We start from the raw sequence: 18,256 nt of genomic DNA on the forward strand, positions 1-18,256 counted from the left end.
AAGGGTAAAAATAGGGTGAGAAGAAGGGTGAAATAGGGTAAAAATAACGGTAAAAATAACGGTAAAAATAAGGGTTAAAATAGGGTCAAAACAGGATAAAAATAGGGTAAAAATAAGGTTAAACATAGGGGAAAAACTGGGGAAAAATAAGGATTGAAATAGGGTCAAAATAGGACAAAAATAGGGTAAAAATAAGGCTAAACATAGGGTAAAAATAGGGTTAAAATAAAGGTAAAATAGGGTAAAAATAAGGGTAAAAATAGGGTAAAAATAAGGGTAAAAATCCACCAAAAAAAAAACCGCTTAAAAACACAACGCGTTTCTTGGCGTGGTTTGGGCCTTGCAGTAATTTTTTTTTTTTTCTTTCACACCAAATATTATAAATACAGATACTGTTTTTTGAGGTGGGGTGGTTTTGGAGTGCGTCGGACTTGTAATATTATATTTTTATAATTTTTTTTTTTGTGGTGTTTTTTGTGTGGGATTTTTTTTTTTTTGGAGGTGGGGGTGTTTGGGTTTGTGGTTTATTTTTTTTTTGGTGGTTTTTTTTGTGTTTTATTTTTTTGGGGAGGGGATTTGGGTTTGTTGTCTTTTTTTTTTGGTGGTGTTTTTTTTGTGGGTTTTTTTTTTTTGGTGGCGTTTTTTTGTGTTTTATTTTTTGGGGGGGGTGTTGGGTTTGTTGTCGGTTTTTATTTTTTTGGTGGTGTTTTTTTTGTGGGTTTTTTTTTTGTGGGGGGATTTGGGTTTGTCGGTTTTTTTTTTTTTGGTGGTATTTTTGTGGGGGTTTTTTATTTTGGGGGATTTGGGTTTGTCGTTTTTTTTGGTGGTGTTTTTTTTGTCGGTTTTTTTTTTTTGGTGGTGTTTTTTTGTGGGTGTTTTATTTTTGGGGTGGGTTTGTCTTTTTTTTTTTTTTGGTGGTGTTTTTTTGTGGGATTTTTTTTGGGGGGAGGAATTTGGGTTTGTTGTTGTCGGGTTTTTTTTTGTTTTTTCCAATTTTTCCTCTGGGTTTGTTCTGGCTCTCTCGCGTATCTTATATTTCATTTTATTTATTTTTTTCCCCCTTTTTTTGGCGTATCTTATATTTTATTTTATTTTTTTTTTCCCTTTTTTTTGGGTGAAAGCGACACAAAACGAGGGTGGTGGGGAAGAAGAGGCCGCAGAGGCCGCAGCTGGCCAGAGGTGCATTTCCGCAGGGCCCGCAGCAAAAATGCGATTTTTACAGCCGCTGTTTGTTCTCCCCGCTCTCGCCCCTCAATGGGGGCGAGCAGAACAAAACGCGGCCGCGCCTGGCGAGACGTCTGGACTAAATCGCTTTATGGCCTCGGAAGGTGCGCGCCCGGCCCGGCCTTTGAAAAGCGGCCCTGGAATGTTTTGTCTACGCGCCGGGAAACGGGGCCCGAGCGGGGAAAAAAAGGGGGAAAAAATGGGAAAAATGGGAGGGAGGGGAAGGAGGGGGTTTGGGGAGGGGGAAAAGGGGGAAAAAGAGGGGAAAAGGGGGAAAAAGAGGGGAAAAGGGGAGGAAAAGGATAGGGGAAAAAAGGGGGAAAAAATAGGGGAGAAAAGGGGGGATTCAGGGGAAAAAATTAGGGGAGAAAAGGGGGGATTCAGGGAAAAAAAGAGGGAAAATAATAGGGGAGAAAAGGGGGAATTCAGGGGAAAAAAACAGGGGAGAAATGGGGGATTCAGGGGAAAAAAGAGGGGAGAAACGGGGGAATTCAGGGGAAAAAAATAGGGGAGAAACGGGGGATTCAGGGGAAAAAAAGGAGAAAAAAGGGGAAAATAATAGGGGAGAAAAGAGGGGATTCAGGGGAAAAAAGAGGGAAAATAATAGGGGAGAAAACGGGGGATTCAGGGGAAAAAAAAGAGGAAAATAATAGGGGAAAAAGAGGAAAAAAAGGCGGGGAAAGAATAGGGGAGAAACGGGGGATTTAGGGGAAAAAAAGGGGAAAAATTAGGGGAGAAAAGGAGGGATTCAGGGAAAAAAAGGAGGAAAAAGGGGGAAAATAATAGGGGGAAAAGGGGGCATTGGGGGGAAAATAATAGGAGAGAAAAGGAGGATTGGGAGGGAAAAAAGAGGAAAAAAAGGGGGAAAAGTAATAGGGGAGAAATGGGGGATTCAGGGGGAAAAAAGGAGGAAAAAGGGGGGAAATAATAGGGGAAAAAGGGAGAAAAAGAGGAGGGGAAATAGGGGAAAAATGGGGGATTGGAGGGGAAAAAGAGGAAAAAAAGGCAGGGAAAGAATAGGGGAGAAACGGGGGATTCAGGGGAAAAAAGGAGAATAAAGGGGGGGAAATAATAGGGGAGAAAATGAAGGATTGGGGGGGAAAAGGAGGAAAAAGAATAAAGGAGGAAATGGGGAACTGGGGGAAAAATAATAGAGGAGAAAAGGAGGATTGGGGGAAAAAGAGTAGGGAAGAGAAGGAGAATTCAGAGGGGGAAAAAAGGGGGAAATAATAGGGGAGAAAAGGAGGATTCAGGGAAAAAATGAAGGAAAAGAATAGGGGAGAAAAGGAGGTTTCGGGGAAAATAATAGAGGAGAAAAGGAGGATTGGGAGAAAAAAAGAGGGGGGAAAAAGGGGAAAAGATAAAAAAGGAGAAAAGGAGAATTGGAGGGAAAAAAGGGGGAAAAAGAACAGGGGAGATTGAGGGGAAAAGGAGGATTTGGGGGGAAAAGGGAGAAATGGGGGAAAGGGGGGAAATAAGGGGAAAAGGAGAATGGAGAGGAAAAGGGAAATGAGGAGAAAAAAGGGGAAATGAAGGAAAAGAGGGAACGGAAGGGGAAAAAAGGAAAAAGGGGAAATAGGGGAGAAATGGGGAGAAAAGGAAAAATAAAAGAAGGGAAAAGGAAAAGGCGGAAAAGGGTAAAAATGAGATAAAGGCAGGCACAAAAGGAGCCGGCGAAAGCCCCAAAATTGCCATTTTTGACCCCAAATCCCAGGCGGGCCCCGGCGCTGCGCGGGCGCGGCCGCGAGGTGGCGCTGTCGGCCCAGGGTTCGCGCCCGCCCCCTCCCCCAATTCCGCGCTGTGCCCCCCTCAAAAACCCCAAAACCGCCCTTTTTCACCCCTTAAAGCGCCCCTTCACCCATCCTTTCAGAGCTTAAAATTATTTTAATTTTTTAAAATTTAAATTGTTTTTTTAAGGTTTTTTTTACATAATTTCATTAAAAATCTGCTTTTTTCCCCCCTATTTCTCCTTGGGGCGCACCCAGCACTGAGGGCGTAAAATCCCCGTTTGGAAAATATTAAAATGCTGTAAAAAATCTCATTTTTGGGCCAGGTTGCGGCGCTGATTTCTGCTCGTTTTTTTGATTTCTGCTCGGTTTTTTCCGCCCCCTCCCCATTTTCGCAGCTCGTTGTGGACGCCCCTCACGTCTGCCGGGTTGGGCGAGCAGAAAATGACAAAATGACAAAATGACATTTTCCAGTGAAGGTCAGGGCAAAAAGGAGGAGGGAGGGGAATGGCAGAAAATCCTCAAAACCCCAGGAATGCCCCCAAAAAAACGCCGAAGAGCAGCTCCCAAAAAATCGGAATTTTCCCTTAAAAAAATCGGAATTTTCCCTTAAAAAAAAAATAAAAACAACCCAGCGGGAATCGCGGTTTTATTGTCACCACGGAGGGGTGAGGGGTTGTTTTCACCAAAATCACGATGTTTATCCCCAAATTAATTTATTTTTATAGGGGGGAATCCGCGCTTTTATCTTAAAAAAAAAACCCCAAAATTTCTTGCCCTTAACCTGAGCGGAAAATTCCGATTTATTTTTGGAATATCAATAATTCTGGGGCTTTAAAAATAGCGAATATTGATCAGGGAGGGGAAATTCTGTTCCTTGTCCTTGGCTTAATTTTGGGGCAAAAACCGGCGGAATTTGGGAAAAAGGAGCTGGAGCGGGGAAATTCTGCACAGAGCGGGAGGGTTCGGGGCGGAAAATGGGAATTTGGGGTGAAAAATGGGAATTTTGGGAGGCTGGGTGAGAATGAGTTCATTGTTCTTGCAACCCGCCCTGCGCCGCCTTCTCCGGGGGGGAAAAATGGGGCAAAAAAAGCGAAAATCGGCTCAAGGTGGGCTGGGGGTTGTGCTTTAACTCGGGGAGGGGTGGGGAAAAATTAAAAAAAAAAATTAAAATTTAAAAAAAAAATTAAATATTTTAACCCATCCTGAGGTTGGGGTCGCCCCAAATAAATAAACCCGAAAATGTGAAATTTTTGCAGGGCAGGAAAAATTTTTGTGGAAATGGGGATTTGAATAATTCTGGAAATAATTTGGGTTTGTATTTTTAAAGGGGTGGGGTGGCAGAATTTTGGGGGGATTTGGGGCATTTTTGGCGTCTCGACAGCAAAAATAAAAAAAAATCCTTTGGGAAAAACTCTGCTCCCCTCCAAGCGTGGAAAAAACCCCAAAAATGAACAAAACCCCTCCGGATTTTGGGGTGATTTCGTTGGTTTTGAGGAGTTTCGTCCGCACTAAAGGGGTGGCCACTGAAAAATGAGGCCCGAGGGCTCAGAAATGGGCTGGAAAATGGGGAAAAAAATGCGAATTTTGGGCTGGAAAAGGGGGGAAAAAGGGTCGGGGTGGGTTTGGTGGTGTTTTTGTTTCTGCAGCGCGCACAAAGGGCAGCCTGATTTTGCCTCCAAAGTGGATTTTTTACACCAAAAATTGGAATTTTCCCCTCGGAATTCCGCCCAGAGGATTGGGTTAAACGCGGGGAGAGGGAGGTGAGGGCAAATTGGGGTGAAAAATGGAAATAAATGGAAATAAACGGAATAAAATGGGAATAAAACCCCCGCGGTTTTGTGGATTTATTCGCGCCCCAGCACAGCGAGGAGCGGCCGATCCAGAATGGGGAAAAAAATTTCCGGGATTTTCGCTCATTTTGGGGGTTTTTGGGGGGTTTTGTTGGGTGACAGCAGGACAGCGAGAAAAATGGGGGGGAAAGGGGGAAAAATGGGAAAAAACACGGGGGAAAAGGGAGAAAATTGAGGGAGAAAAGGGGGAAAAAAGGAGAATAAGGGGGGAAATAGGAGGGAAAAGGGAAAAAGGGGGAAAAAGGGAAAAAAAGGGGGAAAAATGGGAAAAAAAGGGGGGAAAATGGGAAAAAAAGAGGAGAGAAGGAAAAAGGGAAAAAAGGAAAATAAAAGGGAAAATAGGAGGAAAATAGAAGAAAACAGAAAGGGGGAAAAGGAGAGGAAAAAGGGAAAATAAGGTGGGGAAAAGGGAAAAAAAAAAAGGAAAAAAGGGGAAAAAAAAGGAAAAAAGGGAAAAATGAGGGGAAAAGAGGAGAAAAGAGGGGAAAAGGGGTGTAAAAGGGAATAAAGGCCAAAAAATCAGGGGAAAAAGAGGAAATTTGGGAAAATCAGGGAAAAAAAGAGGAACCCCCCTGCCCTGTGCAGGTGGGACCCCCAGAAATGACAAAAACAACAAAAAAAGCAAAAATAACCCCAAAATCGCCCCGGTTTGGGATTTACCTGCGCGGGTGACCCCGGGGTCACCTGCAAGGAAAAGGGGGGATTGGGGTTTTTTGGGGTTTTTTTGGGTTTTTTGGGGGTTTTTTGGGTTTTTTGGGGTTTTTGGGGTTTTTTTGGGGTCTGCAGGCGCCCCCTCCCCAAGAGATCGCGGATTTTTGGGGTTTTTGGGCGGAAATTCGCCGCCCCCCCCAATGAAAAAAGTGGAATTTTGGGGTCATTTGGGCGCTGTGAGGATGAGGAGAGAGAGGGGAGAGGGATTGGGGGGAAAGAGGGGAAAAAGGGAAAAAAAGAGGGGAAAAATGGGGAATAAGGAGGGGGGAAAGAGAAGAAAAGAGAAAGAAGGGGAAAAAGGAAAAAGGGAGGAAAAAAAAGAGGAAAATAAGAGGAAGGGGGAAAAAAGGGGAGAAAATAGGAGAGAAAAAAAGGAGGAAAATAAAAAAGGGAAAAAAGGGGGAAGGAAAAAAAGGGTAAAAAAGGAAAGGGAAAAATAACAAGAAGGGGAAAAGGGGCGGAAAAAAAGGAGGGGAAAAAAAGGAAAAAAAGAAAGGGAAAAAAAGGAAGGAGGAAAAAAGGAAGGGGAAAAAAAAAGGAAGGAGAAAAAAAGGAAGGAGAATAAAGGGAAGAAAAAAGGGAGAAAAAAAAGGAAAGATAGGGAAAAAAAGGGAAGGAAAAAAGGAAGGGGAAAATAAAGGAAAGAAGGGAAAATAAAGGAAAGAAGGGAAAAAAAGAAAGGGGGAAAAAAGGAAGGGGAGAAAAAAAAAAGAAAGGGGAAAAAAAGGAAGGGGAAAAAAGGGAAGAAAAAAGGGAAGGGAAAAAAGGAAAAGGAGGAAAAATAAAGGGGGAAAAAGGAAAGGGAAAAAAAGAAGAAAGGGAGAAAAAAAAAGAAAGGGGAAAAAAGAAAAGGGGAAAAAAAGGGAAGAGAAAAAGAAGGGGGGGAAAAAGGAAGGGGAAAAAAGAAAGGGGAAAATAAAGGAAAGGAGGGGAAAAAAAGAAAGGGAAAAATAAAGGAAGGGGAAAAAAAGGAAGGGAAAAAAAGGGAAGAGAAAAGGAAGGGAAAGAAAGGGGGGGGAAAGGAAGGGGAAAAAAAGAAAGAAAGGGAAAAAAAGGAAGGAGAAAAAAGGGAAGAGAAAAGGAAGGGGAAAAAAAGAAAGGAGGAAAAAAGAAAGGGGAAAATAAAGGAAAGGGGGGAAAAAAGAAAGGGGAAAAAAAGGAAAGGGAGAAAAAAAAAGAAAGGGGGAAAAAGGAAAGGGGGAAATAAAGGAAAGGGGGAAAAAAGAAAGGAGAAAAAAAGGAAAGGGGGGAAAAAAGAAAGGGGGGGAAAAGGAAGGGGAAAAAAAGGAAAGGGAGAAAAAAATATAGGAAAAAAAAGGAGAGAAAAAAAAAAAAAAGAAAGGAGCAGCAAAAAAAAAAAAAAAAAAAAAAAAAAAAAAAAAAAAAAAAGAGCAGAGCGCGGCACCGGCGGGATTTTGAGGAATTTGCCTGCGGAGTTAAAGGCAGGAGCGGAACCGGGAGAGCGAAAGCAGCGAGAGCGCAGCGAGAGGGGCGGGCGGGAGCTGCGAGGGCGCCCCCGACCCTTCCCCTTCCCCTGCCCCTTCCCCAGCCCAGCCCGCAGCGGAGCCGCCATGGCCACGGAGCGCTGCTGAGAGCACGGCACAACCCAAAAAACCGCATTTTAACACCAAAAAAAACCGCCAAAAAAAAAAAATATATATATAATACAGCAGCAAAAAAAAAAGAAATTCACCCGGAGAGGCCAAACCCGCCAAAAAAAAAAAATTATTGTATTTTTTTTTTTTTTTTGCTAAAGGGATGAAAGAAATATAGCCACTCTTTAAAAAAAATAAGGAAAAAAAAGAAAAAATAAAACCAGCGCAGGATTTGAGCGGTGAGAGGCGCAAACCGCGCTTGGCTTTGCTGGGGTTTTATTTATTATTTTTTAGGGTCAAAAAGGATTTTTTTTTTTAAGAGTTGAACCTTTTCTTTTTAGAGCTAAACAGCGTTTCTCGCAGGGCTAAATCAGTGCTGCTTTTCAGGATTAAACCTTTTATTTTTTTTTAATTTTTTTTTATTATTTTTTTGAGGATTAAAGCAGCTTTTTGAAGGAATTTTCGCAGCATTAACCCGGATTTTTTTTTTTTATTTTTTTTTTCCCGGTGTGTGTGGTTTTTTTTTTTTTTTTTTTTTTTTCCACAACCAACCCCTCTTCTCTTTTTTTTTTTTTTTCTTTTTTTTTTTGAGAATCAAAGCGGGATCTCCTCAGCAGCGAGGCGGATTCTTGATCGGAGTTCACCGGGATTTTTTTGCAGAGTTCAACCTGATATTCCACCGGCGTTTCCCCGCCTTGCTTTGCAGAGTTACCGGCGCTTTTTATACAGATTTTTATCAGCGTTAACCTGGATTTTTTACAGAGTTAACCGGAATTTTTATGAGAATTAACCCTGCTTTTATTTCCAGCCTTAAACCTGATTTATTTCAGAGTTAACCCTGCTTTTTATTCCCATCGTTAACTCTGATTTTTTTTTTTTTTTTTTTCCACAACCAAACCTGGTTTTTTTCCGGAATTAAACCTCATTTTTCCCCGGATTTAAACCTCATTTTTCCCCAGAACCAAACCTGGTTTTTCCCGGATTTAAACCTCATTTTTCCCAGAACAAACCTCATTTTTTTTTAGATTCAAACCTCATTTTTTTTTAGATTCAAACCTCATTTTTTCGGAACCAAACCTGACTCTTTTCCACAATTAAACCTGATTTTTTTTCCCGGAACTAAACCTCATTTTTCCCCAGATTTAAACCTGATTTTTTCCGGAACTAAACCGGACTTTTTTCCACAATCAAATCTGATTGTCCCGGGAATTAAACGCGACTTTTTCCCACAATTAAACCTGATTTTTTTTCCCGAACTCAACCTCATTTTTCCCCCAGGTTTAAACCTGATCTTTTCCGGAACTAAAGCTGGTTTTTCCCCAGCTTTAAACTTGAATTTTTCCGGAACTAAAGCTGATTTTCCCCCAGATTTAAGCCTGATTTTTTTCCGGAATTAAACCTGGTTTTATTCCACAATTAAACCTCATTTTTCCCGGAACTAAAGCTGATTTTTTTTCCCCCAGCTTTAAACCTGATTATTTCAGGAATTAAGCCTGATTTTTTTCCGGACCTAACGCTGATTTTTTCCGGAACTAAACCTCATTTTTTACCAGGTTTAACCCTGATTTTTCTTCCACCATTAAACCTCATTTTTTACCAGATTTAACCCTGATTTTTTTCCACAAGTAAACCTCATTTTTCCAGGGACCCAACGCTGATTTTTCCTGCACCCAACGCCGATTTTTCCGGGACCCAAAGCTGATTTTTCCCGGGACAAACGCTGATTTTTTGCCGGGACCCAACGCTAATTTTTCCCGGGACAAACGCTGATTTTTTCGGGGACAAAACGCTGATTTTTTCTGCACCCAGCACTGAATTTTCCCGGGACCAACGCTGACTTTTTCGGGGACAAAACGCTGATTTTTTCCGCACCCAGCACTGATTTTTCCCGGGACAAACGCTGATTTTTCCTGCACCCAGCACTGATTTTTTCCTGCACCCAGCACTGATTTTTTCCTGCACCCAGCACTGATTTTTTCCCGGTACACAAAGCTGATTTTTCCTGCACCCAACGCTGCTTTTTCCTGCACCCAGCACTGATTTTTTCCTACAGCCAGCACTGATTTTTCCCGGGACAAACGCTGATTTTTTGCCGGGACAAACGCTGCTTTTTCCTGCACCCAGCACTGCTTTTTCCCAGGACAAACGCTGATTTTTTTCCCGGGACTCAACGCTGATTTTTTCGGGGACCCAACGCTGATTTTCCCCCCAGCACCAACCCCTCTTTTCCCCAGTCCCCCATCCCAAATCCCCCCAATCCCCACTTTAACCCCTCTTTTCCCCCAATCCCCACTTTAACCTTTCTTTCCCCAATCCCCACTTTAACCCTTCTTTCCCCATCCTTTCACCCCCAATCCCCACTTTAACCCCTCTCCCTGCAATCCCCCCACCCCAATCCCCGCTTTAACCCTTCTTTCCCCAATCCCCACTTTAACCCCTCTTTCCCCATCCTTTCACCCCCACTCCCCACTTTAACCCCAATCCCCCAATCCCCCCACTTTAACCCCATCCCCACCGCCGCTTTTGCATGCGAGGGCCATGAGCTCCTACTTCGTGAACCCGCTCTTCTCCAAGTACAAAGGCGGCGACTCCCTGGAGCCGCCCTACTACGACTGCCGCTTCCCGCAGAGCGTGGCCCGCGGCCCCGCCGTTCTCTACGGGCCCGGCGGCGCCGCTCCGCCCTTCCAGCACCCCTCGCACCACGTGCAGGACTTTTTCCACCACGGAGCCGCCTCGGGCCTCTCGGGCTCGGCGGGTTACCAGCAGAACGCGGGCTGCGCGCTGGCGTGCCACGCCGGCGATGCCTCCAAGTTCTACGGCTACGAGGCGCTGCCGCGGCAGGCGCTGTACGGCGCGCAGCAGGACGCGCCCGCGGTGCCCTACGCGGATTGCAAAGGAGCCGGAGCGGCGGGAGGAGGAGGAGGAGGAGGAGGAGGAGGAGGAGGAGGAGGAGGAGGAGGCTGCGGGGCCGAAGGGCAAGGCGGGCACCTGGGGCAGAGCGCGGCGTCGCCCAGCCTGATGTTCCCGTGGATGCGGCCGCACGGTGAGCGCGGGGATGGGCATGGAGGGGATGGGGTTGTTCTCTGTGTTGTGTCTTGGGTTTGTGTGGTTTTTTTAAAATATTTTGGGTTTTTTCTGGGGTTTTTTAGGGGTTGTTTTAGGATGCCGCACGGTGAGCGCGGGGATGGGGATGGCGGGGATGGATGGGGTTGTGTCTTGGGGTTTGTGTGGTTTTTTAAATGTTTTGGGTTTTTTATGGGGGTTTTTAGGGGTTGTTTTAGGATGCCGCACGGTGAGCGCGGCGTTGGGGCGGACGGGGGTTGTTCTCGGGGTGTTGGGTTTGTGTGGTTTTTAAATGTTTTGGGTTTTTTCTGGGGTTTTTTAGGGGTTGTTTTAGGATGCCGCACGGTGAGCGCGGGGATGGGGATGGCGGGGGTTGTTCTCGGGGTGTTGGGTTTGTGTGGTTTTTAAATATTTTGGGTTTTTTCTGGGGTTTTTTAGGGGTTGTTTTAGGATGCCGCACGGTGAGCGCGGCGTTGGGGATGGAGGGGATGGATGGGGGTGGTTGGTCTCGGGGGGTTGTGTCTTGGGGTTGTGTGGGGTTTTTTAAATGTTTTGGGGTTTTTTATGGGGGTTTTTAGGGGTTGGTTGGGTGGTGTTTTGGTTTTTAAGGGGTTTTTTGAGTTAGTTTTTATAGGGGTTTTTTTTTGGGTTTTTTTAGGGGTTTAGTTTGGTGGTGGTTTGGCGTTTAAGGGTGTTTTTGGGTTAATTTTTATAGGGGTTTTTTGGGGGTTTTTTTGGGTGGTGTTTTTAAGGGTGTTTTTTGGGTTAATTTTTATAGGTGTTTTTTGGTGGTGTGTTGGTGTTTAAGGGGTTTTTTTGGGTTAATTTTTAAGGGATTTTTTTGGGGATTTTTAGGGTTTTTTTTGGCGGTGTTTAGGTTTTTAAGGGGTTTTTTGGGTTAGTTTTTAGAGGGTTTTTTAGGGGTGTTGTGTTGGTTTTTAAGGGTGTTTTTTTGGGTTTTTTTTTTGGGTGTTGTGCTGGTTTTTAAGGGTATTTTTTCGCCTAATTTTTAAGGGATTTTTTGGGTTTTTTTTCCTGGGTTTTTTAGGGGTTGTTTTGGTGGTGTTTTGGTTTTTAAGGGTTTTTTTGGGTTAATTTTTAAGGGATTTTTGGGGGGTTTTTTCCTGGGTTTTTTAGGGGTTGTTTTGGCGGTGTTTTGGTTTTTAAGGGTGTTTTTTTGGGTTAGTTTTTAAGGGATTTTTTGGAGTTATTTTTTTGGGTGGTGTTTTGGTTTTTAAGGGTGTTTTTTGGGTTAATTTTTATAGGTGTTCTTTGGGTTAATTTTTATAGGTGTTTTTTGGCGGTGTGTTGGTTTTTAAGGGTGTTTTTTGGGTTATTTTATGAGGTTTTTTTATAGTGTTGTGTTGGTTTTTAAGAGCATTTTTTGGGTTAATTTTTAAGGGGTTTCTGAGGGTATTTCGGGGTTTTTGGAGTTTTTTATTTATGGTGTTGTGTTGGTTTTTAAGGGTATTTATAGGTTATTTTTGGAGGGGTTTTTCTTGCTGTTACTTTGGGTTTTAAGGGTATTTTTTGGGGTATTTTTAAGGGCTTTTTTGGGGTATTTTTTGAGGGTTTTTTTATGGCGTTGTGTTGGTTTTTAAGGGTATTTTTGGGTTAATTTTTAAGGGATTTTTTGGTTATTTTTTGAGGGTTTTTTTTGGGGTGTTGTGTTGGTTTTTAAGGGTATTTTTTTCTTAATTTTTTGAGGGTTTTTGGGGGTTTCCTTTACTGTTGTTTTGGTTTTTAAGGGTATTTTTTGCTTAATTTTTTGAGGGTTTTTAAGGGTTTTTTTTTTAGGGCGTCTTTTGGGTTGTGAGGTGGTTTCTTGGTTAATTTCGAGGTTTATTTTATTTTATTTTTTGTTTATTTTTTGAGGGTATTTTTGGGGTGCTTGTCCCGTTTGTAAGGGCGTTTACCCATTTATTTTTTTGAGGGATTTTTTTTGGGATTTTTACGGGGTTTTTGGGGGTTTTTTTTTTTGGGTAATTTTGTGCTTTTCTGGACCAGAGACCTTGGGTTGCTTTGTTTCTGTTTTTTGGGTCTGTTTTTAGTGGTTTCGCCAGTTCTGGTGAGGTTTTGGGGCAGCTTTGGGGTGAATTTGGGGTGAATTTGGGTTGGGTTCAGTCTTTGGGGTGGATTTGGGCATTTTTGGGGTGGATTTGGGGTGATTTTGGTGCTGGTTGGGCTCTTTTCGGGTGGATTTGGTGCCGTTTGGGGCGGTTTTGGGTTTGGGCTGAATTTGGGCTCTTTTGGGGCTCTTTGGGTCGGGTTTGGCTCATTCGGACACAACCAAGGGAAGAGAAAGGAGACGGGAGAGGAATTGGGGAAAAAGAGGAGGAAATGGGGAAAAAAGGGGGAAAAATAAGAGAAAGGAGGGGAGGGGGAAAGGAGAAGAAAAGCAAAGGAATTTGGGTGGTTTGGGTTGGATTTGGGTTGGATTTGGGGCTGTTTGGGCTGAAATCGCCACATTTGGGTTGTTTGGGTTGAATTTTGAAGGGTTTGGGGCATTTTGGGGCCGTTTGTGCCTCGGTGTGTCCGTGGGTGTGTGTGGATGTTGGAACCCCGAGTGTGAGCACAATTCCCACTTTTCAGCCCAAAATTCCAACTTTTTGCCCAAAATCCCGATGTTTTAACCCAAAATTCCAACCTTTGAGCCCAAAATTGAGGCCTCTCGGCCCAAAATTCAGATTTTAATGCTCCCAAATCCCGACCTTTCATCTCAAAATCCCGGCCTCTCCTCCCAAAATTGAGATTTTTATGGCCAAAATTCCGGCCTCGTGTCCTAAACCTCAGGCTTTTATCCCCAAATTTCAGACTTTTTATCCCTAAATTCAGACTTTTTATCCCCAATTTCAGACCTTTCATCCCCAATTTCCGACCTTCCAGCTCAAAATTCCTGAAATTCTGGCCTCTTACCCCAAAATCCCGAGCTTTTATCCCAAAATTCTGATATTTTATCCCAAAATCCCGAGTCTTTATCCCAAAATTCTGATATTTTATCCCAAAATGCCGAGATTTTATCCCAAAATTCTGATATTTTATCCCAAAATGCCGAGATTTTATCCCAAAATTCTGATATTTCATCCCAAAATCCTGAGCTTTTATCCCAAAATTCTGATATTTCACCCCAAAATCCCGAGCTTTTATCCCAAAATTCTGATATTTTATCCCAAAATCCCGAGCTTTTATCCCAAAATCCCTCTCCAGCCCGCCCATCCCCGCTTCCCCATAAATACATTTATTTTCATATTTATTTCTAAATAATAACAACAATAACCCAGACATTCTCCGGAATATTTTTATTTTTTTTTTAATTAAAACAAACTGAGGGGATTCCTTTAAAAAAAACAGAAATAAAATTTAAAAAAAATAAAAGCTAAAAGTAAAAGTTTGGATTTTTTTAGGGCTTTTTTATGGCCGGGAGCTTACGGCTCCCACTTGGGTTGTTTGCGCGTTGATAAGAGCAGCGCTCTTAAAAATGTCAAAAATGTCAAAAATGTCAAAAATGCCCCATTTTAACCGCTGGGAGACGCAGCCGGGCAGGCGAGACCCGCGCCGGAGGATTTCTTCATTTTTTAGAGATTTATGTTTATTTTTAAATTATTTTTGTTGTTATTTTCGTGTTTCTATTTGTATTTTTTTATTCGGGTTATTTTCGTGTTTTTATTTTATTTGTGTGTATTTAGTGTTTTCCTTCCTCCGGAGGGAGAGAAAAAATTAAAGATTAAAATTAAGATTAAAATTAAGATTAAAATTAAAATTAAAATTAAGACTAAAATTAAAATTTAAATTAAGATTACAATTAAAATTACAATGAAAATTACAATGAAAAATTAAAAAAAAAACCTCAGCCTGGGGGTGCGAAGTTGGGATTAAAAATTAAAATTAAAATAAAAAGCAATTTAAAAAAAAAGAGCGAGGAAATTCAAAATAAATAAATTAAAACCCAGCCCGCAAAAAGAGGGGAAAAAGAGGGAAATAATTCAAATTTCAGCCGCGGGTAATTCGAACCATGTGCGGCGTTTTGGGGCGAAAACAGAGCAATCCAAAGCGTCCGAAAAAACCCAAAAAAAGGGAAAAAAGAGAAGAATCGTAATTTATTTCTGCGAGCTTTGACCCGCAGCCGGATCTGCGCTTTTTTCCCCCAAAATAAATTGATTTTCTCATTAGCGCCGGGCCGCGGCCTCGGCTGCTTTTATTTGAATTTTTTTTTTTTTTCTGCTTTATTTTGATTTTTTTGGGGTTTTTTCGCCCCATCCCCGGCTGGGTTTGGTGAGGAGGAGGAAAATTCGCGGGTCTGGAGCGGTTTTGGGGGAAAAAACGGAGATTTTGGGCAAAAATTTGGGCAAAAAAAGGAGATCCCGGCCCCCGTTCTTGTGTGCGTGTTTTGGGGTGGATGTGGGGAAAATAAAAGGGAATTTTGGGGTGAATTTGGGGAAAATGAAAAGGGAATTTTGGGGTGAATGTGGGGAAAATAAAAGGGAATTTTGGGGTGAATGTGAGGAAATTAAAAGGGAATTTTGGGGTGGATGTGAGGAAATGAAAAGGGAATTTTGGGGTGAATTTGGGGAAAATAAAAGGGAATTTTGGGGTGAATGTGAGGAAATTAAAAGGGAATTTTGGGGTGGATGTGAGGAAACGAAAAGGGAATTTTGGGGTGAATTTGGGGAAAATAAAAGGGAATTTTGGGGTGAATGTGGGGAAAATAAAAGGGAATTTTGGGGTGGATGTGGGGAAAATGAAAGGGAATTTTGGGGTGAATGTGGGGAAAATGAAAAGCGAATTTTGGGGTGGATGTGAGGGAAATGAAAAGGGAATTTTGGGGGTTTGGGGAGGGAGAGGAAAAATGGGGGGAAAGGGGAAAAATGAGGGAAAATTGGGAAGAAAAGGGGGAAAGGAAAGAAAAGGAAAAAAGGAAAATAAAAAGGGGGGAAAAAAAGGAAGGAAAAGGGAAAAAAATGAGGGAAGAAAAGGGAGGAGAGAATAAGCATGGAAAAAGGGAAAAAAGAGGGAAAATGGGAAAGAAAAGGGAAAAATGAGGGGAGAAAGGGAAAGAAAAAAGGGGGAGAAAGGGAAGAATGAGGGGAAAAGAGAGAAAAAAGGAGAAAAATGGAGAAAAAGAGAGAAAAAGGGAGAGAAAAGGAGAAAAAGAGAGAAAAAAAGGAGGAAAGAAAGAAAGAGAAAGAAAGAAAAGAGAGAAAAATTAAAATAAAAATTAAAAATAAAGGCGAAAGAGGCCGCTGAGGGTTTTGAGGTGAACAATGCTCCTTTCCTAGGAAAAATTGATTTTTTGGGACATTTTCCTCCTTTGTGAGTGACAAGGGGGAAAAGGCAAAAAAAGGGGGAAAAAAGGGATTAAAAATGGGTTAAAAAGGGGGGAAAAGGGGCAAAAAATGGCGGAGAAAGGGGTAAAATGGGGTTGAGAAAAAGGGGCAAAATATGAGTGAGAAAGGGGTGAAAAAGGGCAAAAAAAGAGACGGAAAAAGGGTAAAAAATGGCTGGAAAAAGGGGTGAAAAGGGTGAAATAAATAGAGGTGGAAAGAGGCGAGAAAAGGACAAGAAATGGGGAAAAATGGGTGAAAATGAACTAAAACAGGGGCAAAAGGGGCGGAAAATGGTGAAAAAATGGAAATTTTGGGGTTTTTGCCCCACCGAGCGCAGGCGGGGCTGGAACAGAGCAGGGGAGAAATTTGGGGTTTTTTTGGGGCTTTTATTGGGGTTTTTGGGTTTATTTGGGGTCATGGTTTTTAATTTTTGGGGGGTTGTTTGAGGGGAGTTGGTTTTTCAGGGGTTATTTGGGTTTGTTATTATTAATATTGTTATTTTAAGGGTTTTTTTGGGATTTTTTCTGGGTTTTTTTGCTGTTGTCCTGTAGGTTTTTTGTTGTCGTTCTTTTGTGTTGTTTTTGTTTGTTTGGGTTGGGTTTTTTTTCTTTTTATTGTTGTTCCTTGGGAGGGGATTTCTTTACCTTCTCAAACCCAAACCAACCCCAATTTTTCACCATTTCCCCCCATTTTCCCCTAAAAATCCTATATATTTTTAAACTAATTTTTCCCAAAAAATTTTATATATTTAAAAAGAAATTATCTCTTTTTTCCCTCCCCCAAAATCCTATATATATATATGTATATAATTCTATTTTTCCTCCAAAAATCATATATATATATATATATTTTATATATATATTTATATATATATTTAATTCAATTCCCCCCCAAAAAGTCCTATATATATTTATATATATATATACATATCTTTTAATTGTATTTTTTGCCCCCAAAATCACATCACATATATCTATATATATTTAACTCTATTTTTTCCCCAAAAAACCCATAAAAATTTATAAAACATCATATTTCCCCCCCAAAGAAACCCTATATATTTCGTAAAAAATCAAATTTTTCCCCAAAAAAACCCCTATAAATACTACAAAAAATCAATTTATTTCACAAAAAAATATATTTCCCCCCCCCAAACCCTATAAATACTACAAAAAATCCTATTTTTTCCCCAAAAAACCCCTATATATTTCGTAAAAAATCCTATTTTCCCCCCCCAAAAAACCCTATATATCTCATTAAAAATCCTATTTTTTCCCAAAAAAAACCCTATATATTTCATTTAAAAATCCTATTTTTCCAAAAAAAAACCCTATAAATTTCATTAAAAAATCCTATTTTTCCCCCAAACCATATAAATACTACAAAAAATCCTATTTTTTTTTTTCCAAAAACCCCCTATATATTTCATAAAAAATCCTATTTTCCCCAAAAAACCCCTATAAATTTCATTAAAAATCATATTTTTTCCCCATTTCATAAAAAATTATATTTTTTCCCCAAAAAACCATATATATTTCATAAAAAATCGCATTTTTTTCCCCAAAAACCCCTATAAATACTACAAAAAATCCTATTTTTTCCCCAAAAAAACCCCCATAAATCCCATAAAAAATCGCATTTTTTCCCCGAAAAAAATTATAAATTTCTAAAATCTCGTATTTCCGCGCAGCGCCGGGGCGGCGCAGCGGGCGGCAGACGTACAGCCGCTACCAGACGCTGGAGCTGGAGAAGGAGTTCCTGTTCAACCCGTACCTGACGCGCAAGCGCCGCATCGAGGTCTCGCACGCGCTGGGCCTCAGCGAGCGCCAGGTCAAGATCTGGTTCCAGAACCGCAGGATGAAATGGAAAAAGGAGAACAACAAGGACAAACTGCCCGGGGCCGGCCGGGGCGACGAGGAGAAGGCGGAGGAGGAAGGCGGCGAGGAGGAGGAGAAGGAGGACGAGGACAAGGACGAGGGCAAGGAGCCGGCGGCGCCCTGAGCGTTCGCCGCGCCCTGAGCGCTTTGGGCGCCATGAGCGTTTGGGGCGCCCGGAGAGTTTTGGGGCTTCGCGGCCACCGTCGGCTCTGTGGGGAGCGCGGCCGCACCTGAGGGGCGCGGGGGGGGCTGGGGGGCTTTGCCCTGGTTCCTGAGGGTGGGGGGGTTAAAAACCCTTTTTCCTCGATTTTCCCTCCTTTTTATCATAATTGTTTCCTCTTTTTTTCCTATTTTCCCCCTTTTTCCTATTATTTCCCTCATTTTCCCACTTTTTCCTCATTTTTTCCAATTTCCCCCATTTTTTCCTCCTTTTTTCCTCCTTTTTTCCAATTTTCCCCCTTTTTTCCTATTTTTTCCTCCTTTTTTCCCATTTTTCCCATTTGTTCTGATTTTTTCCAATTTTTCTCATTTTTTTTTCTGATTTTTCCTCCTTTTTTCCAATTCCCCCCCCCCTTTTTCCTATTATTTCCCTCCTTTTTTCCCAATTTTTCCTCCTTTTATCCAAATTTCCCCCGTTTTCCCCCTTTTATTCCTAATTTTCCCCTTTTATTCCTAATTATTATTCCTAATAATTCCTAAGGAATAATTCCTTTTATTCCTAATTAATTCCTAATTTCCCCTTGTTTCCCAATTTTTCCTCCTTTTATCCTAATTTTTTTCCTCTTTTTTTTCCAATTTTCCCCCCCATTTTCCCCTAATTTTTCCCCCATTTATTCCTAATTTCCCCCTCCTTTTTCCCAATTTTCCCCCCTTTTATTCCTA

The 18,256-nt window shown here is 41.8% G+C and overlaps 1 protein-coding gene across 1 annotated transcript; it reads left to right on the forward strand.

Annotated features, from left to right (window-relative positions):
• Positions 1-9,648: 9,648 nt before the first annotated feature.
• Positions 9,649-17,592, forward strand: HOXC8 (homeobox C8). The gene is made up of 2 exons (XM_074530831.1): positions 9,649-10,153; positions 17,188-17,592. The coding sequence occupies exons 1-2, from the start codon at positions 9,649-9,651 to the stop codon at positions 17,496-17,498; spliced, it is 816 nt and encodes a 271-aa protein (XP_074386932.1). The 3' UTR covers positions 17,499-17,592.
• The last annotated feature ends 664 nt before the right edge of the window (positions 17,593-18,256 follow it).

Source organism: Zonotrichia albicollis, chromosome 33 (genome assembly GCF_047830755.1).
Source record: "Zonotrichia albicollis isolate bZonAlb1 chromosome 33, bZonAlb1.hap1, whole genome shotgun sequence".
Lineage (NCBI taxonomy): Eukaryota > Metazoa > Chordata > Aves > Passeriformes > Passerellidae > Zonotrichia > Zonotrichia albicollis.

What these genes read in the sequence shown, in the direction of transcription:
- HOXC8 (XM_074530831.1), top strand. Translation starts at nt 9,649, where the DNA reads ATGAGCTCCTACTTCGTGAACCCGCTCTTCTCCAAGTACAAAGGCGGC. An exon ending in CCCGTGGATGCGGCCGCACG is followed by an intron (nt 10,154 to 17,187) that starts GTGAGCGCGGGG and finishes ATTTCCGCGCAG; the next exon opens with CGCCGGGGCGGCGCAGCGGG.